This window comes from Sycon ciliatum, chromosome 3 (assembly GCF_964019385.1).
Source record: "Sycon ciliatum chromosome 3, ocSycCili1.1, whole genome shotgun sequence".
Classification (NCBI taxonomy): Eukaryota; Metazoa; Porifera; class Calcarea; order Leucosolenida; family Sycettidae; genus Sycon; species Sycon ciliatum.
Window position 1 is genome coordinate 35,238,420 of NC_088645.1, and position 27,819 is coordinate 35,266,238.

A 27,819-nucleotide genomic window follows, 5' to 3' on the forward strand; every position below is an offset into this window, starting at 1 on the left:
TGATCAGAACCGAACACCTAGTTCTCTCCCGGTTTCTCTCCCAATAGGAATACCAATTTCCCTCCTTGAACTATTTTGACTTTCCTACGGAAATATTGCTTCGATGTTCTGCTACTAATTTATAGACAGCGTCTGGTATTTTATTTATAATATATAACAAATCTTCAAGATTGTGATTCACAATCATCTAAGCATGGCGTTAGCCCGACCTCGTTCAGCCCCAGGTCGAGGTCCCGTTGCCGTGCACATTCTTCTGGTGGGCATCCTCTTGTTTGCCGTGCTAGACCAGTCGACGGCCTGGCCCATTCAGCATCATCCTAAGGGCTGGGTGAAGGGAGATGTGGCTCGTCCGTGCTCCTACTTCCGTAAGTAACACTATTGATCTGGTTTGTTAACGTTTTTTTAGCCTACCCTTAAAATTCTTGTGATAAAGTCCAATATACATACACCTGAGCAAAATACTTGCAAAACATCAAGTGCTCGATTCCTCGAGGGCAGAGCAATATGACACAAAATTGCAATGGAATATGGCTAAAATGTGTGGGGAAGGAGCTTGTTCCATTGGAAACTTTTCTGTGCGTGTATGATTGTCGCAGCATACGGTCTTTCCCCATGCCCCCCCCCCCCCTCTCTCTCTCTCTCTCTGTCTTTCTCTCTCTCTCTTTCTCTTTCTCTCACTCTCTTTCTCTCTCTCTTTCTCTCCCTTACTCTATCTCTAATATGCATTATGCGCATGCTCGATGTAAACAAATTATAAAGTACAATGTACTGTATGATTGTAGACCTGTGGAGGAGGTAAGGTGTTGACCGTGCCAGTACATGTAGTTCATCGATCAGAACGATGGCTTGGAAGACATCTCTTTCCACACGCCCACGTGTGTGACGTACACATAATGGCTAGTCTGTGCACCTGGTGAATGACAGAATGTGCGGCTCCTGATTATAGTAATCAGAAAGCACCCTAGTATTGCAGCAGTACATATACAGTGCTGGCAACTGAAATCCGACCCCCTGAGCGGTGGGTTCACGTTCTTTGCGATGTGAGCGCACCGCTCAGGTGGTCGGATTTCAGTTGCCAGCACTGTAGTACCTACTAACTCTGACCCTATGACCACCAAATTCAGCTTGCTGAATTTGAATTTATTTGATGATACGTGCAATTCATTTTGCCCGTACAATACGCTTTACCTACCAGACCAATGGGCCAGTAACCAATGCCGCCAGTAACGAATGTCCGTAACAGTCCAGTATTGTAACGACTCGAATTTGATCGCCTAAATTCGTCACAACCTGGCGAAAGACGTTTTGGCGAGAAAGCGTAGCAGGCGCTCTTTCCCGGCAAGCTGCAAAGAGTTGGCGAATGAGTAGGTCGAGGAATGCCTGCAGCTGGACGCCCTGGCTCATACCGTGTACATGTACGTGTAGGCGCGAGAATGCGCGGCATTTTGACAGCGCCCCCACAGGCAGAGGCAGATGCGTGTCGCTTGAAATAGTGTCTTTCAAAGTCAAGCCATGATGCAATCTTTCACAACTTCTGTCATTTACACTGTTGCTTTGTGGGTATATAAACCAGTATCAAGAGTACGAGTTGCATTTACAGTCGACTTCGCTTATAACGACACTCGGCGGGGCATCAGAAAAGTGTCCTTATTCGCGCGAAGTGTCGTTATACCCGAAGTCTCTTTATATTATGTGTCACAGTTGGATGGGACTTTGCTCTGGTCTTGAAAATTATGTCGTTATTCGCGAATTGTCGTTATATCCGCAGTCGTTATTAGCGAAGTTGACTGTACTCGTTACTGTTTTCTGATGATCGCTTTGCGCATGAACTCGGAGACATGAACTCGGAGTTAATTTAGAGGCAAAGGCCATCAACATACGTCGTCCTGCTGTGACAATAGTCACAATACCGACGCCTCTCGAGAAGGCGTGCACCCTGTACAGTCTTCAAAGATCCTTGAAACCTCAGTGAAGACATGGCCATGATATTCATCAGTTCGAGGCGTTGAAAATGGAGGATTATGGACATGACCTGATTAAGTGGTCATTAGTATGAGCAAGAGTACAGGGGGTTATGTACTCTTGGTATGAGGTATAAGCAGTGGAAAAGGTGAACCGTGGCGTCTGAAGAGGAAATAATACCAATATTATGACTGAGTGAACTACTTCAATTTTCGCAAATCCAAACCCTTTCTGTCACCACCCCACAAAGATTCACCGAGGGTTCCCTGTAACAAGGCTATGCCTGTTGGGACTCCCCTAGTCAAATAATAAATACTACTACTAGTACTACCACCAGGACTCGAACCAGGGACCTTCTCTAACCTATATTGGATACATAATCTGCGGACAGAACCGTTGCGTCCTTTGTGGACGCATCCGCGCAGCGCAGTAGAAAATGAGGCCGAACCTGGTAGAAATGAAAAATAAATTTTCCAAAGCCAGATCTAAACCAGGCCCGAACGTACTGAGCACGGTCTTTGCCAGAGTGTTCAAACTGACAAGTCAGTGAGCTCTGCATAACGGTGCATTAAATTTTACAAAGTGTCTGGAGTCTTTGCTGCAAACAGTGCTCAATACCTCAAAAAGGGTAGAGCTTACCACACGGGGCAGAACAACAGAGACCAAAAACACGACTAAAACACGAAACGAGAAAGATTTTTGGTCTCTGTTGTTCTGCCCCGCGTAACGGTACATTTATGTAGATAGGCCAGCGATGCCCACAGGAGATGAGTAAGAAAAGCCGGTTGGAGGTACTCACGCGGATACGTGTACGTGTACGTGTGGTTATGACACCGCTGCGAGTGTGAGAGGATGTGTCTATGTACTGTACCCTCTTAAAAATCCGTATACAAGGCATGTGCATTGTATGTATGTGCTACCCGCAATCGATCGGCCGAAACGAAACGTGCGCTACGAGCTACTTCGAAGTACAGTACTACATGGATATCGACTCTATTGTGTTTGTAGTAGTAGTAGTAGTAGAATTTATTATTTTGATAGGGAAGGCCCTACAGACGTTGCCGTCTTGTTTGTACATGCGTGACTGGCACACGGTACTGAGGTTACTGCTAGTATCTGAGATACATACCTGAGATAATCCAGACATCTACCCGTTGTGTGCATGTACTGTTGATGAAGGTCGCTAGTCGAGGCTTATCGCCAGGAGAGATTGTAATTCACGCTTTTCCGCAGCAGAGCTATGCATGCAGCTTACTCCAGATAGTGTAAGTGATATATCAGCTAGCTGTAGAGGCACACGAAGGGTTAACCTGGACCGCTGCCATCGCACCGCGGTACCTCCTCATAGTGTGGACGGGCTCTTAACTCCTATGAAGTGTCCCGTATACATGTACACGATCCACACATGTAGCTGCCGGTGGAGTTCTATTCGTCTACTACTACATGTAGATGTACGTACCAGCAAATTAGCCAGTTGACTGCCACCGCCGCCACTATCCAGGGGGTGTACTAGTAACAGCGGTAGTACACTAGATCACTCTCAGCTCAAGTCCTAACGCCGCGCCGATAGAGATCAACTAAAGCAGTAAAGGCCCCCAGATTACAGCAGAGGTTCGGGCAAGGAGCAATCGACCAGCTCCATTGCGTGCACACTGTAGTCTGTTGCTTTGCAATCAGTCGCTGTCACTAGCAGCAAGAGTCCATGTTTATGCACTCTTGCTAGCAGCATCAGCAGCTGGTCACGTGCGTCTCTACTTGGGAGAGGGGGAGAAATGGAGGAGAATCTTGGAAAGACGACATGTTTGAACGCTTTGCATGAAGTTTTGGCTTGAACTATGCATGATGGCTGACACATGCATAAGCACATCTGAAATCCATAATAGCCACCTAGAATTAATTCGTTGTTTCGGGTCACTTCACTCATCCGTACCAGGGTCGGTCGGTCGGGTTTATTTTTTATTTTATTATATTTTTTATTTTGGTTACGTCCATGTGCATACAGTCATGTACATCGAATACCGGTAGCTTTTGTCCATCTAGCCAGTCGATCAAATCTGACTGTAGTGTAGACAATCCAGCGCAGTCATTGTCTCATCAGATCCAGGTCCCCTCCAGGACCAGATCTTGGCCTCGCTGGCAAACGAGTCTTACGAGCAGCTCTCACCTTGAAAACTTCTGTAAATAGCGACAAGGTGGCGGAGCTGATGCTGTTTGAAGCCTGTTTCACGACCGATTGCGGATCGGAGATAGAAGACAACGTCGTCACCAAGCGCTGCATCCTGTCATTTGGCTAGCCATGGCTGCTTCTGAGCAGGGAGTAGTAAAATACTACTCCCTGCTTCTGAGTCACTTGAAATCTGAGGTCGATATCTGGACTGCTAGTATTAGGGTCGCGTGTGTACATAGTCTAGTCTGTACATTTGCATGCACTATAAAAAAAAAAAAACATGTTGCGGTCGGGTGATCCGAAACAACGAATTAGTTCTGGATGGCCTATGGATTATAATTATTATGCACATGCATATCTGCAATACATTTCTGTCTTTTTGATACACATATTGCATACTAATGATTGTGAAGATCGGGTTTAGTGACAGATCGAATAATATTATAGCGACATTTTGTTTTCTCCCGAAGGAGTGTCGTTATAGTTATACCCAGTCTCTACTGTACTGTAGTAGTACATGTAGTTAGTGTGCCTGTTCCAAGCACTGGTCGAGTCCGCTGATACAGTAGTAGAGGCACTCTGCAGACACTCTTCCTGCTGAAGCCGTACTGACACTGTACTAGTAGTAATAGTGCAGACCATGACTCATGATAGGTAGATTGTATTGACAATAGCATCTGTAGTCCGTAGATCAGGAGTACTACAAAACTGTCTTTTTAGTACTCCCTGAATCCCCCTGCCTGATGGACTACAGTGGAGTCTCCAAACCCTGATAAGTGATCATGGTGATCATGGTGATAGACTGATAATAATGATTGTAGCGATGTTGGTTTTGCCTTTGGTCGCCTGCAAGCTGGCAAAATCACGGTCTGGAAAGGCTTTCTTTCCGCAATGCTTTTACGGGTGTGCTCACGTTGTCGAGGTGTTTTGTGAGCCCACGATTATCATGATTCCTGCGCTTGTGCGACGCCGGAATCGTGCCTCGGGCGCTGAATTTAGAATGTCAAAAACCATGCGAGACCACAGGCAAACCCTGGCTGCGTGGATCACCGAGCATGCGGTGCGTATATCGCGAACACTCCTCATCACAGGAGAGCTCTTGTCGTCAAATAATTAGGTCCGCCAATCTGATAATTCTTTCCTGATTCTTCCCACGTGTGCATGTGTTCTGCAGACCATACACGCCATTTACTCTGTTGGCATGGAGGTGATTGCTACGTGAATCCACACTCGGGAATTCCCTACTGTCATTACCCAGAGGACTCCAGTGAGTACCAACCGTAACGTGTCACTGTGCTTGTTAGCTGTTGTTGTTGCTGCTGCTGCTGCTGCTGCATATAACTGTGTGTATGTGTGTGTGCGTGTGTGTGCGTGTGTGTGAACTTTCTTGTGCGTGCGTGTGAACTTTCTTGTGCGTGCGTGTGAACTTTCTTGTGCGTGCATGTGAACTTTCTTGTGCGTGCGTGTGAACTTTCTTGTGCGTGCGTGTGAACTTTCTTGTGCGTGCGTGTGAACTTTCTTGTGCGTGCGTGTGAACTTTCTTGTGCGTGCGCGTCTGTGTGGGGTGAGAGGGGGGGGGGGGGGGAGGAGGGGTCTGTGTGCGCGCATGCATGAAGAATACATGCTCGACCCTCCTTTCCTGCATGTGTGTTTGATAGGGACTAGGACCATTCCACACTCTTTTGATAACCACGACCATACACACTCATACCTCGGTTATCCGGACACTGAAATTACGGCACTTTGGTCTACTGGGCAACCTTTGGGCGAGATTGAGTGGATATCATTACTAGTCCTTCATCAGTTTTAGAAAGTTGAGACGTCATAGTGACACACCATATCTCTGGCCTTTGCCCATCACCCCGTTTGTGATTCAGATCGAGTTACGGATCGAGTGCCCGTTCCCAGAGGTAGTACTCCTCCCAGACGTCTGTTTAAACGAGGTATGAGCGTGCACATACACATTTGCACAACACACGTGCACACTCGGGTTATTTTACTTTGTCACAGAAAGTACGCCCGATGGCTAAAAAATGGGGGGGGGGTGTGACTTTCCCGGTTCTCGTGCCATCCAGCTCGGCTGAGTTTTCAGCGTCTGTATAATTACAGTCGACTCCACTTATAACGAACTCGCATAATTATAGCGAATTTCGTGATATAGCAAACCGTTGTCCATGTCCCAGTTTGAACCTACAGTGTAAGTTCATTTCTGTTTATATTAACGAACTTCAGCCATAAAGAACTAATCAGTGTCCTGCACATTGGTGCTCGTTATATCAGGAGTCTGCTACATGTACTATGAATGATCACTGACATCAAGGATCCAGGCTCAGATGTAGATCCTGCTATTAAAGCTTGTGCCAGTTAGTTCAGCAGACCTTACCTGGGGACAAGAGACAGAAATCCCATTGGTTAAGCTGCTTTGAACTTGTCGAAACAGTCAATCTGCAATGTCCAAACTTAGCGGCTTATTTCTTCTTCCCCATACACATAAAATATCAAATTAAAAAAATAAAAATAATTTATACGTTTTTTCCCGTTCGTGTTGCTGCAGGCGAGGCGTCCGGTTCGTGGTCGTCGGCGTCTGACTCGAGTGATGGCGACAGCGGTTCGTTGAGTTGGGACAAGCCCCACTCACCCTGGTACCCGCACTACCACCCGGGACCCAAGGCTAAAGGCGGCGACGAAAAAGGGCACACTCCGAATTGGAAGCCGGAACCCGAAACGGAAAGTCCTGCAGTTGAATCGCCAAGCGATGATGGGTCAGGAAGCGATAACGGCTCTCCGAGCGATGATGGTTCACCAAGTGATGATGGCTCGCCAAGTGATGATGGATCAGGGAGCAATAATGGCTCCCCAAGTGATGATGGTTCGCCAAGCGATGATGGTTCACCAAGTGACGACGGCTCGCCAAGTGATGATGGATCAGGAAGCAATAATGGCTCCCCAAGTGATGATGGCTCTCCAAGTGATGATGGTTCACCAAGTGATGATGGTTCGCCAAGTGATGATGGATCAGGAAGCGATAATGGCTCTCCAAGTGATGATGGTTCACCAAGTGATGATGGTTCACCAAGTGATGATGGCTCGCCAAGTGATGATGGATCAGGAAGCAATAATGGCTCGCCAAGTGATGATGGCTCACCGAGTGATGATGGTTCACCAAGTGATGATGGTTCACCAAGTGACGACGGCTCGCCAAGTGATGATGGATCAGGAAGCAATAATGGATCCCCAAGTGATGATGGCTCACCAAGTGATGATGGTTCACCAAGTGATGACGGCTCTCCAAGTGATGATGGATCAGGAAGCAATAATGGCTCCCCAAGTGATGATGGCTCTCCAAGTGATGATGGTTCACCAAGTGATGATGGATCAGGAAGCAATAATGGCTCCCCAAGTGATGATGGCTCTCCAAGTGATGATGGTTCACCAAGTGACGACGGCTCGCCAAGTGATGATGGATCAGGAAGCAATAATGGCTCTCCAAGTGATGATGGTTCGCCAAGTGACGACGGCTCGCCAAGTGATGATGGATCAGGAAGCAATAATGGCTCCCCAAGTGATGATGGCTCACCAAGTGATGATGGTTCACCAAGTGACGACGGCTCGCCAAGTGATGATGGATCAGGAAGCAATAATGGCTCCCCAAGTGATGATGGCTCCACAAGTGATGATGGTTCTCCAAGTGATGATGGCTCGCCAAGTGATGATGGATCAGGAAGCAATAATGGCTCCCCAAGTGATGATGGCTCACCAAGTGATGATGGTTCACCAAGTGACGACGGCTCGCCAAGTGATGATGGATCAGGAAGCAATAATGGCTTCCCAAGTGATGATGGCTCCCCAAGTGATGATGGTTCTCCAAGTGATGATGGCTCGCCAAGTGATGATGGATCAGGAAGTGATAACGGCTCTCCAAGCGATGATGGCTCTCCAAGTGATGATGGCTCTCCTAGTGATGATGGCTCTCCAAGTGATGATGGTTCACCAAGTGACGATGGCTCGCCAAGTGATGATGGATCAGGAAGCAATAATGGCTCCCCAAGTGATGATGGCTCACCAAGTGATGATGGATCAGGAAGTGATAACAGCTCTCCAAGCGATGATGGCTCGCCAAGTGATGATGGCTCTCCAAGTGATGATGGCTCTCCAAGTGATGATGGTTCACCAAGTGACGATGGCTCGCCAAGTGATGATGGATCAGGAAGCAATAATGGCTCACCAAGTGATGATGGCTCACCAAGTGACGACGGCTCGCCAAGTGATAATGGCTCGGGAAGCGATATTGGCTCTCCAAGCGATGATGGTTCACCAAGTGATGATGGCTCCCCAAGTGATGATGGCTCGCCAAGTAATGATGGGTCAGGAAGCAATAATGGCTCCCCAAGTGATGATGGCTCTCCAAGTGATGATGGTTCACCAATTGACGACGGCTCGCCAAGTGATGATGGATCAGGAAGCAATAATGGCTCCCCAAGTGATGATGGCTCCCCAAGTGATGATGGTTCACCAAGTGACGACGGCTCGCCAAGTGATGATGGATCAGGAAGCAATAATGGCTCTCCAAGTGATGATGGCTCCCCAAGCGATGATGGTTCACCAAGTGATGATGGTTCACCAAGTGACGACGGCTCGCCAAGTGATGATGGATCAGGAAGCAATAATGGCTCCCCAAGCGATGATGGTTCACCAAGTGATGATGGCTCCCCAAGTGATGATGGTTCACCAAGTGATGATGGCTCGCCAAGTGATGATGGATCGGGAAGCAATAATGGCTCCCCAAGCGATGATGGTTCACCAAGTGATGATGGCTCCCCAAGTGATGATGGTTCACCAAGTGATGATGGCTCGCCAAGTGATGATGGATCGGGAAGCAATAATGGCTCCCCAAGCGATGATGGTTCACCAAGTGATGATGGCTCTCCAAGTGATGATGGTTCACCAAGTGACGACGGCTCGCCAAGTGATGATGGATCAGGAAGCAATAATGGCTCCCCAAGTGATGATGGCTCACCAAGTGATGATGGCTCTCCAAGTGATGATGGTTCACCAAGTGACGACGGCTCGACAAGTGATGATGGATCAGGAAGCAATAATGGCTCCCCAAGTGATGATGGCTCACCAAGTGACGACGGCTCGCCAAGTGACGATGGATCAGGAAGCAATAATGGCTCTCCAAGTGATGATGGCTCTCCAAGTGATGATGGCTCACCAAGTGACGACGGCTCGCCAAGTGACGATGGATCAGGAAGCAATAATGGCTCTCCAAGTGATGATGGCTCCCCAAGCGATGATGGTTCACCAAGTGATGATGGTTCACCAAGTGACGACGGCTCGCCAAGTGATGATGGATCAGGAAGCAATAATGGCTCACCAAGTGATGATGGCTCGCCAAGTGATGATGGTTCACCAAGTGACGACGGCTCGCCAAGTGATGATGGATCAGGGAGCAATAATGGCTCTCCAAGTGACGATGGCTCACCAAGTGATGATGGTTCGCCAAGTGACGACGGCTCGCCGAGTGATGATGGGTCAGGAAGCGATAACGGCTCTCCAAGCGATGATGGTTCACCAAGTGATGATGGCTCGCCAAGTGATGATGGATCAGGAAACAATAATGGCTCCCCAAGTGATGATGGCTCACCAAGTGATGATGGCTCTCCAAGTGATGATGGTTCACCAAGTGATGATGGCTCGCCAAGTGATGATGGGTCAGGAAGCAATAATGGCTCTCCAAGTGATGATGGTTCACCAAGTGACGACGGCTCGCCAAGTGATGATGGATCAGGAAGCAATAATGGCTCCCCAAGTGATGATGGCTCACCAAGTGATGATGGTTCACCAAGTGATGATGGCTCGCCAAGTGATGATGGATCTGGAAGCAATAATGGCTCCCCAAGCGATGATGGCTCACCAAGTGATGATGGTTCACCAAGTGATGATGGCTCGCCAAGTGATGATGGATCAGGAAGCAATAATGGCTCTCCAAATGACAATGGTTCGCCAAGTGATGATGGTTCACCAAGTGATGATGGCTCGCCAAGTGATGACGGGTCAGGAAGCGATAACGGCTCTCCAAGCGATGATGGTTCACCAAGTGACGATGGTTCACCAAGTGATGGTGGCTCGCCAAGTGATGATGGATCTGGAAGCAATAATGGCTCCCCAAGCGATGATGGCTCACCAAGTGATGATGGTTCACCAAGTGATGATGGCTCGCCAAGTGATGATGGATCAGGAAGCAATAATGGCTCTCCAAGTGACGATGGTTCGCCAAGTGATGATGGTTCACCAAGTGATGATGGCTCGCCAAGTGATGATGGATCAGGAAGCAATAATGGCTCTCCGAGTGACGATGGTTCGCCAAGTGATGATGGCTCGCCAAGTGATGACGGGTCAGGAAGCGATAACGGCTCTCCAAGTGATGATGGCTCACCAAGTGATGACGGTTCCCCAAGTGATGATGGTTCACCAAGTGACGACGGCTCGCCGAGTGATGATGGATCAGGAAGCAATAATGGGTCCCCAAGCGATGATGGTTCACCAAGTGATGATGGTTCACCAAGTGATGATGGCTCGCCAAGTGATGATGGATCAGGAAGCGATAATGGCTCCCCAAGCGATGATGGTTCACCAAGTGATGATGGCTCACCAAGTGACGACGGCTCGCCAAGTGATGATGGATCTGGAAGCAATAATGGCTCTCCAAGTGATGATGGCTCGCCAAGTGATGATGGATCAGGAAGCAATAATGGCTCCCCAAGTGATGATGGCTCACCAAGTGATGATGGCTCGCCAAGTGATGATGGTTCACCAAGTGACGACGGCTCGCCAAGTGATGATGGGTCAGGAAGCGATAACGGCTCTCCAAGCGATGATGGTTCACCAAGTGATGATGGATCAGGAAGCAATAATGGCTCGCCAAGTAATGATGGCTCACCTAGTGATGATGGCTCTCCAAGTGATGATGGCTCGCCAAGTGATGATGGATCAGGAAGCAATAATGGCTCTCCAAGTGACGATGGTTCGCCAAGTGATGATGGTTCACCAAGTGATGATGGCTCACCAAGTGATGATGGATCAGGAAGCAATAATGGCTCTCCAAGTGACGATGGTTCGCCAAGTGATGATGGTTCACCAAGTGATGATGACTCGCCAAGTGATGACGGGTCAGGAAGCGATAACGGCTCTCCAAGTGATGATGGTTCACCAAGTGATGACGGTTCGCCAAGTGATGATGGTTCACCAAGTGACGACGGCTCGCCGAGTGATGATGGATCAGGAAGCAATAATGGTTCCCCAAGCGATGATGGTTCACCAAGTGATGATGGCTCCCCAAGTGATGATGGTTCACCAAGTGATGATGGCTCGCCAAGTGATGATGGATCAGGAAGCGATAATGGCTCCCCAAGCGATGATGGTTCACCAAGTGATGATGGCTCACCAAGTGATGATGGTTCACCAAGTGACGACGGCTCGCCAAGTGATGATGGATCTGGAAGCAATGATGGCTCTCCAAGTGATGATGGCTCACCAAGTGATGATGGCTCGCCAAGTGATGATGGATCAGGAAGCAATAATGGCTCCCCAAGTGATGATGGCTCACCAAGTGATGATGGCTCTCCAAGTGATGATGGTTCACCAAGTGACGACGGCTCGCCAAGTGATGATGGGTCAGGAGGCGATAACGGCTCTCCAAGCGATGATGGTTCACCAAGTGATGATGGCTCGCCAAGTGATGATGGATCAGGAAGCAATAATGGCTCCCCAAGTGATGATGGCTCACCAAGTGATGATGGTTCACCAAGTGACGATGGCTCGCCAAGTGATGATGGGTCAGGAAGCGATAACGGCTCTCCAAGCGATGATGGTTCACCAAGTGATGATGGCTCGCCAAGTGATGATGGATCAGGAAGCAATAATGGCTCGCCAAGTGATGATGGCTCACCAAGTGATGATGGCTCTCCAAGTGATGATGGTTCACCAAGTGACGACGGCTCGCCAAGTGATGATGGATCAGGAAGCAATATTGGCTCCCCAAGTGATGATGGCTCACCAAGTGATGATGGCTCTCCAAGTGATGATGGTTCACCAAGTGAAGACGGCTCGCCAAGTGATGATGGGTCAGGAGGCGATAACGGCTCTCCAAGCGATGATGGTTCACCAAGTGATGATGGCTCGCCAAGTGATGATGGATCAGGAAGCAATAATGGCTCCCCAAGTGATGATGGTTCACCAAGTGACGATGGCTCGCCAAGTGATGATGGGTCAGGAAGCGATAACGGCTCTCCAAGCGATGATGATTCACCAAGTGATGATGGCTCGCCAAGTGATGATGGATCAGGAAGCAATAATGGCTCCCCAAGTGATGATGGCTCACCAAGTGAAGATGGTTCACCAAGTGACGACGGCTCGCCAAGTGATAATGGATCAGGAAGCAATAATGGCTCACCAAGTAATGATGGCTCTCCAAGTGATGATGGTTCACCAAGTGATGATGGGTCAGGAAGCGATAATGGCTCCCCAAGTGAGGACGGCTCCCCAAGTGATGATGGCTCGCCAAGTGATGATGGATCAGGAAGCAATAATGGGTCTCCAAGTGACGATGGCTCACCAAGTGATGATGGGTCAGGAAGCGATAATGGCTCCCCAAGTGATGATGGCTCGCCAAGTGATGATGGCTCGCCAAGTGATGATGGATCAGGAAGCAATAATGGCTCACCAAGTGATGATGGCTCTCCAAGTGATGATGGCTCCCCAAGTGATGATGGCTCGCCAAGTGATGATGGATCAGGAAGCAATAATGGGTCTCCAAGTGACGATGGCTCACCAAGTGACGATGGCTCACCAAGTGATGATGGTTCACCAAGTGACGACGGGTCGCCAAGTGATGATGGATCAGGAAGCAATAATGGCTCCCCAAGTGATGATGGCTCACCAAGTGATGATGGCTCGCCAAGTGATGACGAGTCAGGAAGCAATAATGGCTCACCAAGTGATGATGGCTCTCCAAGTGATGATGGCTCCCCAAGTGATGATGGCTCGCCAAGTGATGATGGATCAGGAAGCAATAATGGGTCTCCAAGTGACGATGGCTCGCCAAGTGATGATGGCTCACCAAGTGACGACGGCTCGCCAAGTGATGATGGATCAGGAAGCAATAATGGCTCCCCAAGTGATGATGGCTCACCAAGTGATGATGGCTCGCCAAGTGATGACGGGTCAGGAAGCAATAACGGCTCTCCAAGCGATGATGGTTCACCAAGTGACGATGGCTCGCCAAGTGATGATGGATCAGGAAGCAATAATGGCTCCCCAAGCGATGATGGCTCACCAAGTGATGCTGGTTCACCAAGTGATGATGGCTCGCCAAGTGATGACGGGTCAGGAAGCAATAATGGCTCACCAAGTGATGATGGCTCTCCAAGTGATGATGGCTCCCCAAGTGATGATGGCTCGCCAAGTGATGATGGATCAGGAAGCAATAATGGGTCTCCAAGTGACGATGGCTCGCCAAGTGATGATGGCTCACCAAGTGATGATGGTTCACCAAGTGACGACGGCTCGCCAAGTGATGATGGATCAGGAAGCAATAATGGCTCCCCAAGTGATGATGGCTCACCAAGTGATGATGGCTCGCCAAGTGATGACGGGTCAGGAAGCAATAACGGCTCTCCAAGCGATGATGGTTCACCAAGTGACGATGGCTCGCCAAGTGATGATGGATCAGGAAGCAATAATGGCTCCCCAAGCGATGATGGCTCACCAAGTGATGCTGGTTCACCAAGTGATGATGGCTCGCCAAGTGATGATGGATCAGGAAGCAATAATGGCTCCCCAAGTGATGATGGCTCACCAAGTGATGATGGCTCTCCAAGTGATGATGGTTCACCAAGTGACGACGGGTCGCCAAGTGATGATGGATCAGGAAGCAATAATGGCTCCCCAAGTGATGATGGGTCACCAAGTGATGATGGTTCACCAAGTGACGACGGCTCGCCAAGTGATGATGGATCAGGAAGCAATAATGGCTCTCCAAGTGACGATGGTTCGCCAAGTGATGATGGTTCACCAAGTGATGATGGCTCGCCAAGTGATGACGGGTCAGGAAGCGATAACGGCTCTCCAAGTGATGATGGTTCACCAAGTGATGATGGTTCGCCAAGTGATGATGGATCAGGAAGCAATAATGGCTCCCCAAGCGATGATGGCTCTCCAAGCGATGATGGTTCACCAAGTGATGATGGATCGCCAAGTGATGATGGGTCAGGAAGCGATAACGGCTCCCCAAGCGATGATGGCTCACCAAGTGACGATGGTTCACCAAGTGATGATGGTTCACCAAGTGACGACGGCTCGCCAAGTGATGATGGATCAGGAAGCAATAGTGGCTCCCCAAGTGACGATGGTTCACCAAGTGATGACGGCTCGCCAAGTGACGATGGTTCACCAAGTGACGATGGATCAGGAAGCGATAACGGCTCACCAAGTGACGACGGCTCGCCAAGTGATGATGGGTCAGGAAGCGACAATGGCTCCCCAAGTGACGATGGATCAGGAAGTGATGACGGATCTGGTTCGTCGAGTGATGGCGACGAACCTCCCAAACCTAAATGCATCTACAAGCACGGCAAGAAATTCTGTGCGTTTGGTGACCTGAAGGAGGATCTGAAGAAGTCTCTTTGGCAATGGATCTGTGATCATCTGGACAACTGGTGGGCCAAATATTGGTGAACGCTATGATGCTACCCGCGTATCTTTGTTTCTCTCACTTAGCTTTTAGTGTACGCTAAACTGTGAATTTGTTTTTTCTATCAATATTATTTTACCTGCCGATGGGTTTGCAGACAATTAGAAAACAGAGCAGAACGTGGCGTTATTGCCCCTCTAGTTTCGCGCTTACGCGATTGTCGGGAATGAATCATTCTAATAATAGCATTTACCATTTGACCCTTTTACCCAGCTGATGATTATCGCTGGGTTTCTCTGACTGATTTCTAACGATTTTCATAATTGAGGATTATATTTACCTGCATGATTTTATAACCTGCATTTTCTGACGTGACCGTGATTGGCATGTGTCCTTTCACTGATTTTCTCAGAGTCAAATCCGAGTGCCATGTAGTGCACAATTCCATTATTACTTTAACTTCTTTCTCCTGACTCTTGTCTCTGAAAAGTACGATTCCTCATGAACTTACAGGCGCGTGCGCCGGTGGCCTTTAAGGGGGGGGGGGTTCCGGGGGCCTCCCTCGAGAAATTTTTCAAAAAGATGAAGCAAAATCCTTCATTTTGAGCGAAAAAATGGGGGTTCCGGGCACCCAGGAACCCATACGGGGCACACGCCTGACTTATAATCTACGTGGAGACAATAGTTGAGTAAGAGCTTTGAAAAGGATACATGTGTATGCCGCCGCAGACACCCGGCACTACGCAACATGACAACTGCAAGTTAGCGGTTTGAATGTGTGTTGGTTCTGAATCGATTTTGGAAGACAAACACATTCAAACCTCTAAGCAGTTGTCATGTTGCGTGCTGGTGTCGGCAGCATTCTGCATGACGATTGTATACCTGTCATGGCTCCTGAACATGTGTGACCGGGCGTTGAGCTCATTACTGGCTGCACGTGAAGCTGTATTCACCGGTGTGTATGCCGCCGGTTGAGTGCATGATTGTAAAATAAATGTGCCGATCAGTGTTTAAGCATAGCCTGCTTTCGTACTGACATGTTTTGTGAACGGTTACATGCGCTCTTATACCTTGTATCGGAATTCAAAGCCGGATGTGCTCCAGGGAGCTACTGGTAGTGTCTACAGCGGCGGGAGGTGAAATCCAACAAATCCAACCCCATGAGTAGAGCAGAGTCACGCTTCACGGCACAGTCCGCTGTTCCAGTGCTCGGGTTGTACTGTTCCGAGACTGGTGCATGTTTTCGGCTCCCGGCTGGATTTTACTTGCCATGCGAACTGGTTGTAAATATAAGCCCAGGACTTACGGCGAAAATTCAGCATTCCATGCCATCATGTGCTTAAGGTGCCCGGCTAAACATGTGGATAAGTGTCCTGACTCCTGACCACTGCACTCAAATTGCGGCGAGGGGTTCAAAGTCCAGCAATTAGCATCACGGTATTCAAGTACAATGTATGAATCATGCATGCAGAACCAGCTCTGAAGGCTGTGCAGGCATGCACCGCATACTAGTAATATAAAATATTGCACGGAGAAACGGATGGAGGGAAGGCGGGGGGGCGGGGGGGGGGGGTGCGGAAGGGGGAGAGGGGTGGGGGCAGGCAGCAGAGGAGGCCCCATATCAAGCAGGGTGCATTGGTGTTAGCCTTGTCAGTGAAGGTAGCTAGTCAGAACTGGTAAGCAAGATAGATGAAATTGATCATTAATGAATGATGTAGGAAGAGGGAGAGTGGAGGAAGAGACGGGTCAGTTGGGTGTAAAATCTCGCGGCGGGGAAACCCCAAGATAAAATTCAGAAAATAGAATCAGCTCCAAGGTCGATATAGTCTGGAACTGTGCATGCCTGGTTCTGTTTCCAGATGCGGTAATAGGAAAAATAGACGCATGCGGGTTTTCTTTTAGAGTTGGATGAGAGCAGAATTTAATATCATGGCAAACCAAGTGTGCGCGTGTGTTAGATGCCGAGCTGCGGTCCAGTATGTGTAAGGTCTGCCTGCACCCGGGCTGCAGAATTAAAACAATGGGGCCATACTGTAAGCTGTGTGTCAGCTTTAAAAGCAAACGTTGCCGAGGTGGCACCGCTCTTGCCGGGCCAGCTTCTCCTGGTCACGGGCGTGCGCATGCAGAAGAGAAACGCTGGGCGATTGGTGCTCCGTGCTGATCGTCATGGCGCCATGCCTCGAACTGCAGCACACCCGCCACCACAATGCAACCAGTGCTTGTTGGCATTAACACAACGAAAAAGAGAAATCCCCAACAACCGGAGGAGAGCGTTGAACAAACAGTACCAACGTCTATTCTTCTTCGATCGCTGGCGCTTCCTGCATTAGGTAGCTGTTGATGTTGTTGCGGAGACGCTTGCGCCAGGACATTTGCCGCGGCAGATCACTGCCACCACCGGCAACATTGGACATGGCACGGCCGCGACGCTTCTCCGGCGGCTTGGCCGGACACTCTTCCTCGGACTCTTCGTGCTGCTGTGGCTGTGGCGGGTCGTACGCTTCGGCTCTCGTTGTCGCCGCCGACAACGATGCCCTGGCGGGCTGAACTGGCGACCTAGCACCGTCCGATGTTCCTGTTGGTGATCGTGATGATGATGATGGTGTGGTGATACCTTTGTCTGGGGATGTGACCGTGGCGTGTGTTCTTCTCACCGGCGTAGGTGATCTGCAGCGGGCACAACAACAGTGATTGTCATGCCGTAATGTCGCGTAATAAAGCCGGGTTTATTCCCGTCGAAGCCGATGTAAGGGCTAGGCTTCTATTCACATCAGGCTTCTATTCAAACCAGGTATTTCTAGGCGAGTCGACACTAAAACCAGGCTGATGTGTCGACAGTGTATCTTGAAAATCAGGCTTCTATTCGAGACAGGCTTTAATACAAGACACTGCGGTACCTGCCAACCTTTGCAAGCCTGAGATTGGGACAATGACATACCTTGTTACCTTGGTATGAACATCAAGGATGAATTTACTGTCAGGTTTTTGCACAGCAGTTTTTTGCTATGCAAAATCTCAATTGTGGCGTAAGCTACAAAAGGCATGGATAGCCTGTATGTGTGTGTGTACGGCAGTTTTCTGCGTGTCACTGTGATTTTGAGTAGCAGTAGATCGATTTGGCGTAGCAAACTGCGATGCGATACCGGATAAATTCATCCCTGAACATGTATACAAATGTAGCTGTGAGGGGCATGGGACAAAGGCACTTTTGGGTGCTTATTACTACCACCCTCGATATCGGGACGGTTCCGGCCAAATCGGTATGGTTGGCAGGTATGGATTGTGCTCGGGCATTCTCACAATTACTTCCGTCATGGCCGAGGGGGTGTTTTCTCGTTGCTGGATGTCATCTCTCTGAATGGCCATGGATTGCCTTGCTAAATCCCTGCAACCACTGCCTCTGCAATCACCCAAATCAAAAACAGTCCCCCCCCTTCCAGCACACAGAGCTCTAGTACAGTCGTCCCTCTCTAATCCGGCACTTGTTTATCCAGCACCCTTGCGAACCAGCACACTTTCTGGCAAAACGGATTTTTTAAGTTAATTTTCTACGCTTTAATCCGGCACTTGAATTCCGCCTCCAGCAGCAATTTTCTGCAACAAATCACTCAAACTGTACTTAATTCGATTTTCTAATCCAGCAGTTGTACATCGCATACTGTCAGGGACCATTGTAGCATACACAACACATGTAACATACACTTGAGAGTATTCTATGCCAGTGCATAGAATATTCCCGGCAAGTGTATGTTAAAGACATGCATTCCACAAAGCAAAAGTACTTGGTTTGACACAGAAAATCCCTACGTTTTGACGTACGACACACACATGTATGTTAACATGTGGGTCGGGTTGGAGGGCAGGATTTGATAATCCAGCACCCTTGTTTATCCAGCAGAAAATGCTGTTGCAAAAGGTGCCGGATTAGAAAGGGACGACTGTATCTACCACCACCCCAAGCCGTTAGCAGCAGCAGCAACAGCAGCAGCACCACCACCATTACCACCACCGTCAGCACCAGCAGCACCTCCAGTAGCACCAGCAGCATCACTCCCTCGACAACAAGGCATGCACAATCAACAAGCAAACGCATGGGCAAAGCACGCGGACTCACAGTTTCTGTACAATGGAGCCGACTATTTTAGGCATAGCACCGAGCTCAGATGCATCAATAGTACTGGAGCGGTTCCTGCCATTCCCCGTCTTGGCAGGAGACATTGAGGTTTGTCGAGACGACTTCGGACTTGTTGCTAAAAAACAAAACAAAATATGAAGCAAGCAAGAGCAAACAAATTGATTATATTTAAAAGGATCTTTCAAGGATGGACACTGAAGCATACCAGAGGCAAATCCAGAAAGTCTGCTGAATGGAGAAACAGGCAAACAGGAACACAGTCACACTCACGAGCTCGTCCCCGGTCCGGGAGGGGCAGGTCGAGGTTACCTCCACGTGGACCCTGCAGCAGCCAGTTGTGCAACTTGACCTGCTTGAGCGTGGCGCGGCGTATCAGCGACGTGGACAGCAGCTGCCGCAAGAGATCAGTGCAATCTGTACAGCAATTGGATGTGAAGGTGACATAATCAGAGAACATATTCTTTCCCTGCATCGCTGGCCTATAGCAAAAGTCTCTGGTTCGAGTCCTGGTGGTGACGGTCAAAATTTCTTTGAACCTCAGTATCACCTTCTCTGACGAGCCTTTGATAGGCGAAACAGCTGTCAGAAGGAAATGGTTTACCCGTGACCCCTTCGTTGTTTGAAGTTATTGGTGTGAGTAGTGGCTACCGAGGGTAGCAATGGTCGGCTTTAGAGCGCATGGAGGAGGAGAGTTAGTTTCTTGTCTTAGTCACCTTACTCATAATATTCCCTTTGAACACCTTCAACTGATTCAGCAAGAGGTCACACACACACACACACACACACACACACACACACACACACACACACACACACACACACACACACACGCCACTGCTACGTTTTTTTTGGCAACCTGATCAACCATGCCAGCAACCAGACGATTCAATTGTAGACATTTCTCCTTGAGACAGCTGTATCGAACGGAACAATTATCACCAGTGAATCAAGAATAAAAAAAGGACCAGATAAAAAATGTAGAATGTTGAATTATTGGTTTGCCTACCCCTAAGCGCATCCAGTGGACTGCACCATATTTTCCAGAATAAGTCACCATTAAAAAAAGGTTTTTACACTAAACTTCAAGGGCACCGAGGAGGGATGCGGCTTACAATCGAGTGTGACATCCTGCTTACCGGTACTGTAAGACATGTTATTATAACGAGTTGCAAATTTAACGATTGTCCAAAATCCATTGGTTGACGAGAACATACGATAACGATATTGCAGTCTTCAGGCATATCCGCACATATCACGTATGTGGCCTTACAGCCTCAACAGAACTTATTATAACGAAGAAATTCCATCCGTTAAAACGTTAGATTTGCTTCCTCGTTACATTTACATGTCTTACAGTATATACATGTGACTAGATTGAAACACTAAGGCTGAAACTTGAAAATGGGGATGCGACTCATATTCAAGTTCGACTTAAAATCAGGGAAATACCATAATATTCAGCATGGCCAGGGCGACAGCGGGTAAAATTATCCTGTGACCGGCAAAGTGGTATTGGTCCGAGGTGAACTCAACAACGAAACTAACTTACCAAAGCTGAGCCGGCTGGGAAACATCAGCGGACTGTTGATCTGCATCAGCAAGCGCTTCATGTCACCTTCCTGATACGGCAGCTGGCCGCAGACCAGTGCGTATAGGACAACGCCGATACTCCACAGATCCGACGTTCTGCCATCGTATGGCTGCAGTGACCCATCAGCAGCAGCAGCCACGCAAGCAAGCAGACAATCAAAACAGAACATAAAGCAATTGAGGACAATGAACCGAACCACATCATGTGTCTGCTGATTGTTCAATCGTGACACTCGGAGTTACGGATAAAAAAAAACCGCCCGTCCTCTTCTGTGCACCTGTGCTGTGTGCATGGTTAAAAGGCTACATGTTGAGAGCTGTACGGCTGGTGGTGGACTTCTGCCCTATTGTGACAAGGCAGAAGACGAGAATGAACGAATATAAATTAGGAGACCACAGACAGTATGGCAAGCTACTGTTGGAAACAATCACAGCGGTGGACAGAGAAAGCTGGAGCATCTCTCAAGGCCACAGGTGGGTATTTTAACGAAGAGATAGTATGTACCCAGCCAGACCTTTATGAATCTGGGTGGAAGACTGCCGTGGCACACACACCCGTCACATGCACATTTCATTTTCTATGTGGCCATTTGTCACACGCGGCATTGCACGCACCATTGCGTGCACAGTAGATCAGTCAAGGCAGCCACTATGACAATGCCAACCTCCTACAACTGGGACCCAGGGGTGCCATTCCCGCCAAATAACCCCCTGGACAAGGGGACCAGCTGCACATGCATGTACACTACTGGATCACGCGTTTGGGGTCCATTGTGAGGTCGGCTTAGATATGGTTTTTTTCTGTGCAATACCCACGCTTCCACTGCGCCACGTCCTCAACAGCACATGTGCACTGCTGCATGTATGATCTAGTCTCATACCATACTACCTCTCAGTAAATTCTACTTACTCGCGATAAGTCACTCACTTTTTCTTTTCTTTTTTAATATGTCACACGCTCGCGATAAGTCACGAATTTTAAGTTGCACACTCGCAATAAGTCACGATTGTTAAAAGTCACGCGCTCGCGATAAGTCGTCCACTTTTGCAATTTGGACGGCATACTACTTTTGTATGCGTGTACAGTGTAATGTAAGTCACACTCGCGATACGTCACGCATTCTTGTCCACAAGATCGGGTGCATGACTCATCGAGAGTAGACTAGACTGTACTCACTTCGACTACACCTCGCACCCAGGCGCGTTGCCTGCATGGGGCATGGGGGACACGTGCACCCCCCCCCCCCCCCAAACATTTCGACCTTGGTTCAGCATGCACATAATGACCATGAATAACATGCACCAGCCATCCGACACATATTGCGGTCGTGCCCCCCCCCCCTCCCCCTAAAAGGGTGACCAGCTACACCCCCGCCTTACCTGCCCGTATAATATTTCCGGACACGCGTATGCGACTGACCCGCAGAACGTGTGCAGCAGCTGCCCGTCCCTGTACGGCGTCGCGAAGCCAAAGTCGGACACCTTGATGTTGAAGTCACGGTCCAGGAGGAGGTTCTCGCACTTCAAATCCCTGAGAAGAGCAAACAGGCCAGGGTGAATGAAGAAAGCAGGGGTTGATAGCAGGCACCAACATCATAACAATGTCATAACTCCGCACACCGACTTGGTATTCTATAGTAGACGCATGTCGTAGCCAAGTGTTCCGCTTCTGCTCCCTTCGAATGCACATGTTATAGTAAGTAGTGTTCAACCAACATCATGCTACCCCGGATTGATTACAGCCGGGCAGAGAAGCGGCAAGTACGAGAGAGTACAATGGGGTAGAGTCTGCTGTTTGTGCTCTGCCCAATACGTGACACGGTTCAGAGATATTACAGAGGTTTTACTAGGCGGAAAAGCAGTGTAATGAGCTCATCACATGTGCAACTGGCAATGAGTTAAACACACACACACATACACACACACACACACACACACACACACCACACTGGAACTCATTGGATGCTTTCTCGCACGTGTACACCAACTCACCTGTGGGCGATATTGATCGAGTAGAAGTACTCAAGAGCCGAGACCAGCTGTGAGAATATCTTCTGCGCGGTAGGCTCTGCTATCCGTCCCCTGCTGTTGATATAGTCCAGTAGGTCACCATTGCTGGCCACTTCCATTATCATATGGATTTGTTGCTTGTATTCAATGATCTCGTATGTCCGAATCTGCGAGTGGCAAAGAAAACAAAATTTTGATATCAAGCGGGTTTGTGGTGGATCCAAGCAAATGCCATACGCCATGTTTGAAGTGCATTGAAATCTGTCTAAGACGACCGCTCAAGGGACCTTGAAACGTGTCTCTGTTACCAGGTGGTCTCCTTATCCAGGGTCATTTGACTGGAAATAGCATCCCAGGCTTGGCCCTCGTTTCAGTGGCCTTCCAGGACAGGTGGTCGCCTTATCCGAGTGGTCGCCTTGACAGGTTTTACTGTAGCGGGATGAGCCTGTTTCATGCAATAAGGGACCCAGTGCGGAGGAACCTGTATCAAGAGACCGCTGAAATAAGAGACCACCTGTCTTGAGAGACCACCTGTCCTGAAAGACCACCTGTGTTGAAAGGCCACCTGTCGTCAGAGACCACCTGTCGTAAGAGACCACCTGTTGTAAGAGACCACCTGTCGTAAGAGACTCGTTATCTCACGCACTGAACCATGCTTCAACACCAGTCTATGTTCGCCTCAATGGCGAGGCCACCCACGCAAAAAAAATCAGCTTTCTGTACAACATTGGGTAGTCGTAGGCTCCTACTGTCACAATAAATTCTACCCTGGATGCAGACTTCTACATGCCAAGGTCCGACTCGACCAGGCCCTAGCCCAGTAGAGCATACACTGTGTGTCGGCAAGGGGAGGTTTCAGGGTCCACGATACAGTGCACTCAAATCGCATTGTCTATCGAGAGAATCTACACCGGATGCTGCCAGCACCTGCTAGCGGAATTCCACATGCCAAGATCAGACTCAACACGACCACATCCAGGTGTGTAGCTTGTGTATGCTCAGTACAGTCCGGTCACTACACAAGCAAAGAGCTGCCACACACGCTGTAAAGCGCCAAACGTTCGCGGCGTGCAAGTTTAGCGTTTTCATAAGGCCACACGTTTTTATTTCTATGTTTCTCGTCACCTAAAAATCTAAAAACATATGCGAGAGGTGGAAAAAAATAAAAAATGACCGAAAAATAAAAAAAGGTTTATCAGACCTTTGTTCACAATAAAATCCACCAATACACCATGCAAAATAGCATCCATAGTTAGCATAACTTAGCAACTAGTATGTGGTAGGAGCTTCTGTCACAATCTGTGCATGTGCAGCTAGATTGCGCACAATAATTGGTGACCTCGCATCATGTGTCGCGCAGGCCAGGCCACATTATGTACATGTGCATGAGTATGCTGGCCCCCACATGCACAGTCAGTGCAGCACATTTTTTCTTTTTTTCCTCCAGACTCCTGAATCGTATGCGCGCGGGTGACGAGAAACATAGATATAAAAACGTGTGGCCTAAACTGAGCTGGTTCACGATGAGAAGCTTTTGCGATTCTATCTCTTCAGTCGGATCTTGCACCGTCTACAATCAATATACGGGGAGGTTTGCGGCGATACATATTCGCGAATGTGTGACTGCCGCGAAAATAGAGAAAATTAACCTCTAGCAAAAGTTTCTCACTTCACAGTAGTCAAACTACCGGTAGGTAAAAATGGCAATTGTGAGTTTCCAGTGCCACATGGCCATCACAACACAAATGTGCGAGCTACGCCACCGGTAGCCCAGTAGAGCATACACGTACATGCATGCTCCCTGGCCCTAGCAACTTAGGGTTGTAAGTGACTCGCGCACAGGAAATCAGACGCTTATGTTTCAGAGCTGATCGTGAAAATTCGCCTGAGCAAACACCTGCGTGCCCTTACACAATTGGGGTGTTCGAGTTTCTGCAGAACCTCGATCTCGCGGGGCAGGAACTTCTTGACATAGTCTTTCGGGGTGCCTTGCCGGTTGATGATCTTCGATGCGACCTGGACATTAGAACAGAAAGAGAGAGAGAGAGAGAGAGAGAGAGAGAGAGAGAGAGAGCCCCAACTCCAATTGATGAATTGTGCTTCAGATAGCTAACTGCGCCACCCTAAAATACCTGTTGCGAAATTCTGTTCGACTATTATTTACGCATGTTGTTGTATTTGGTTCTTGTTTCGTAGAGTCCAGTGTCTGACGTCATGATTATGGCCTAAGTGTACGTGTTGGCTTCACACCTTCCGACACCCTGGCCATGAAAACATTGGTGATTCTATAAAGAATGGTAACTAGTGTCATGGTTTCAATTTCCATGTGCAGTGGAGCACTCTCGTAGACATACAATAGTCAATGGGCTTGTTCGACCATACACAATTCCGTCCATCCCAGAGTTCCGTACGACGCATTCGCTGTCCGAGAACACCAGCAATTTGGCCATCAGAAAAATAGAACCCGGTTCCGCCAATTCCAAACAGACGGCACGATTTCTGATGACTGTTAGGCGATTCGAACGACATGCTAACTCACATGCATCGCACTGTATGGAGATATACTCGTGAATCAGGGGAAACACAAGCAAAAACATTTTGAACTTGGATATGAGCCTTGTGCCCACGTTTGTGCTTTGCAAATGAAAGTATGCTTGATCGAGGTCGCTAAGGATACACCGATGCGTGCGAGATTTTGCGAAGTCCCGTGTGAATGCGCTGAGCTGCTTGCCCATGTGTGCACAAATGTTTGTCACGCATGTACATGCCGTGTGCTTCGCCTATAAACTTCCTGCCAGGATTTGGACGTTTGGTGTACGATTTCACGCGGGCGCGCCTGTCGCAGGTTTGATGATCAATGATAAGTGCAGAGTCAGCCGCACAAATGATCTTTCCCCACCGTTTTCTGGAGTAGATCGTAGGGAGTTTTAGCGACTCGTGAACGAGAGCGAAAACGAGTGACACGTTACCCATTGTGTTTAGGTTAAGCAACTCGTTGATAGTCAATATGCGCTAGCGCTAGCACTTGCACGGCGACGGTCTGTGCGCTAAAATGCATACCGGCAGGAGATCGCTTTTGGTCCAGAGCATGTTGTACGAGTGACTCGTACTCGTACTCGCAGAGGAAATCAAAATAGTTCGGCGTCGCGGCTGAGCTGGTCTAAACGTAGCCGAGGAAGCGACTCCAAATCATGCACACCACGGGCTTTCCTCGTCTAGTGCAAAGAAAAAGCAAGACTACGGTAGTTCCTCCTCATCAATGATCTCGCCGTAAGTCAGAAGGTGGACAAGAGCCTCGAACTCTTCCACCAGCAAAAGAAAGAAAGAGCAAGGGTTTGAACTTCAAGTTGAAGCTTCCCTCTTCTCAAATCAAACTCTTTTTGAATAAAATCTCCCATCTCTGGCCAGCTAGGACTTGTATGCCAGAACGATCAACTGCCTCTGATTCGTACAGAACGAGCCCAAGGCGCGGTGTGAAACGAGACTGCGAACCCAGGCGCTAGGCATCCGAGTCGACCACGGACTCGTAGATCCTAGGGACCGGCGGATTATGCTCGAAACGGTGGCAGATTCTGCTAAAAAAAGCAGTGAAATTGGCAGAACCATACAAACCATTTGGCGGGCAATTCCTCGAATTCTGCTCCATTTCTTTATCCACATACCAAACATGCATGAGACTTACCAGAAAAAGTACCGAATTCTGCCAATTTTTCTGCCGACAGAATCCGCCGGTCCCTATAGATCCCTCTACTCGTTTACGAGTTGCTAAAACTCTCTCATAGGGACCTTTCGCACCACGCGTACGGATACGAAACGAATGCTGATTCGTCACCTGGGTTCGAGGATTCGTCAGAGTCCTTGCGGAGAGCTCGTTTTCACGAATGGAAGCCTCTTCATTCGTGGCGCGCTCCGAATCCGTCAGGTACACATTATTTGCCAGGGGCATAATATTATGTTTTGCCAGGTACACATTTTCCCCTTGATTCCATGATCCACGCACGTGTGCGTGCAAACACCCGTACGCCAAGCTGCAGGCCGTATTCGTAGTTGCCATGGACATTTGCGCCACGACTTGCGAAACCTGAATCTGTTTCCAACGAAACGAGGACGAGCTGAATCAAACTTTCGTTTCGCATCATCTATTCGCACCAGATGCGAAAGGTCCCTCATGACTAGAACTCACGACGAATTGTTCGTTCATACATGTACTAGCATGTTAGTATGGCTCTAATCTGCTTCTTCCAGTCATTCAAGAAAGTTACAAGTCTAGGTTCTGCGTGTCTAGTTTTGTACGAGCCCAATAATGTGTATGAAGCTTCTGCGTTCATGGTTCTGACTAGAGCTGTACGTCAATTATTTTCGATTGATTCTTTGATGATTTCGATTGATCATTGATGGATTTGGGATGTATTGATGTAACGACACATGCGATTAGTAGCCATGACTCATGAGGATGCAACGACACATGCGATCACGGATCAGTAGCCATGAGGCTGCGAAAGCGCTGACATCTCTTTGGAGCAGGTTTCAGACGAGGGAAAAATGGTGTTGTCGGTACGAGGCGTACAGACACGTGGCGTGTCCTGGTGAAAGAGTCGAGTGACCATGATCACTGATGACACCAGACTGTCATTGCAGTACAGTGCAGTACTCACCTCTGCTCCTGTGCTTTTTACTTGCGCCCGATACACCTTGGCGTAGGCACCGACACCGATGCTGTTCAGCAGATGATAGTTGGACAGGTCCGCTGACACATGATCGTCCTCAATAACCACATCCTCGCCCTCTTTGTTCTGCCTCCGAAAAATGCTGAGGCCCCGAGTGCCCTCCGCCATCCTCCACTTGGATACAGTTCTAACAAACTAATGACAAAGACCAGACCATCTTCGACTGCAACCTGCTGTCTATCTCCTCATAGATGTAGAGCAGGAGAGGATGGAGAAAGATTGAGGGTGACACAAACCACCATCCTTCCTCGTCTTGGTATTCCTCTCCTGTAATCCGTCCTCTGGCTAGGCTCGACGGATCGGAAACAAAGACGTGTACAAATCGAAATGCTGGTGTCGAAAAGTGATCGTGATAGTCTTGTTGAACAAAGAAAGGGAACGCTTGTACCCTAGAATTTCGCTCCGCTCTTTACCCAGACCCCTCGCCATTTTTGGATGTGGCTTGCCGCTTTCGCGCGTCGACGGGCCACGAGAGGCCACTTCCCATCCGAAAGGTTGCAGCAAAAAAGGCAGAAGAAACTACAAACAGACTCCC

General features: G+C 48.7%; 2 protein-coding genes across 2 annotated transcripts; one reads left to right on the forward strand and one right to left on the reverse strand.

The window, feature by feature from the left end:
- The first annotated feature begins 6,431 nt into the window (after positions 1–6,431).
- On the forward strand, positions 6,432–14,866 carry LOC135813025 (collagen alpha-1(IV) chain-like). Its single transcript, XM_065326244.1, has 2 exons — positions 6,432–6,492; positions 6,684–14,866. Exons 1-2 carry the CDS (start codon positions 6,432–6,434, stop codon positions 14,864–14,866), a joined length of 8,244 nt encoding a protein of 2,747 aa, XP_065182316.1.
- Positions 14,867–16,405: 1,539 nt separating this feature from the next.
- LOC135812720 (testis-specific serine/threonine-protein kinase 3-like) lies at positions 16,406–27,715 on the reverse strand. The gene is made up of 8 exons (XM_065325981.1): positions 27,213–27,715; positions 24,469–24,573; positions 22,540–22,724; positions 21,928–22,078; positions 20,507–20,657; positions 19,228–19,371; positions 18,937–19,072; positions 16,406–17,489 (listed from the first exon to the last, which is right to left on the reverse strand). Exons 1-8 carry the CDS (start codon positions 27,390–27,392, stop codon positions 17,117–17,119), a joined length of 1,425 nt encoding a protein of 474 aa, XP_065182053.1. The 5' UTR covers positions 27,393–27,715; the 3' UTR covers positions 16,406–17,116.
- Positions 27,716–27,819: the final 104 nt, after the last annotated feature.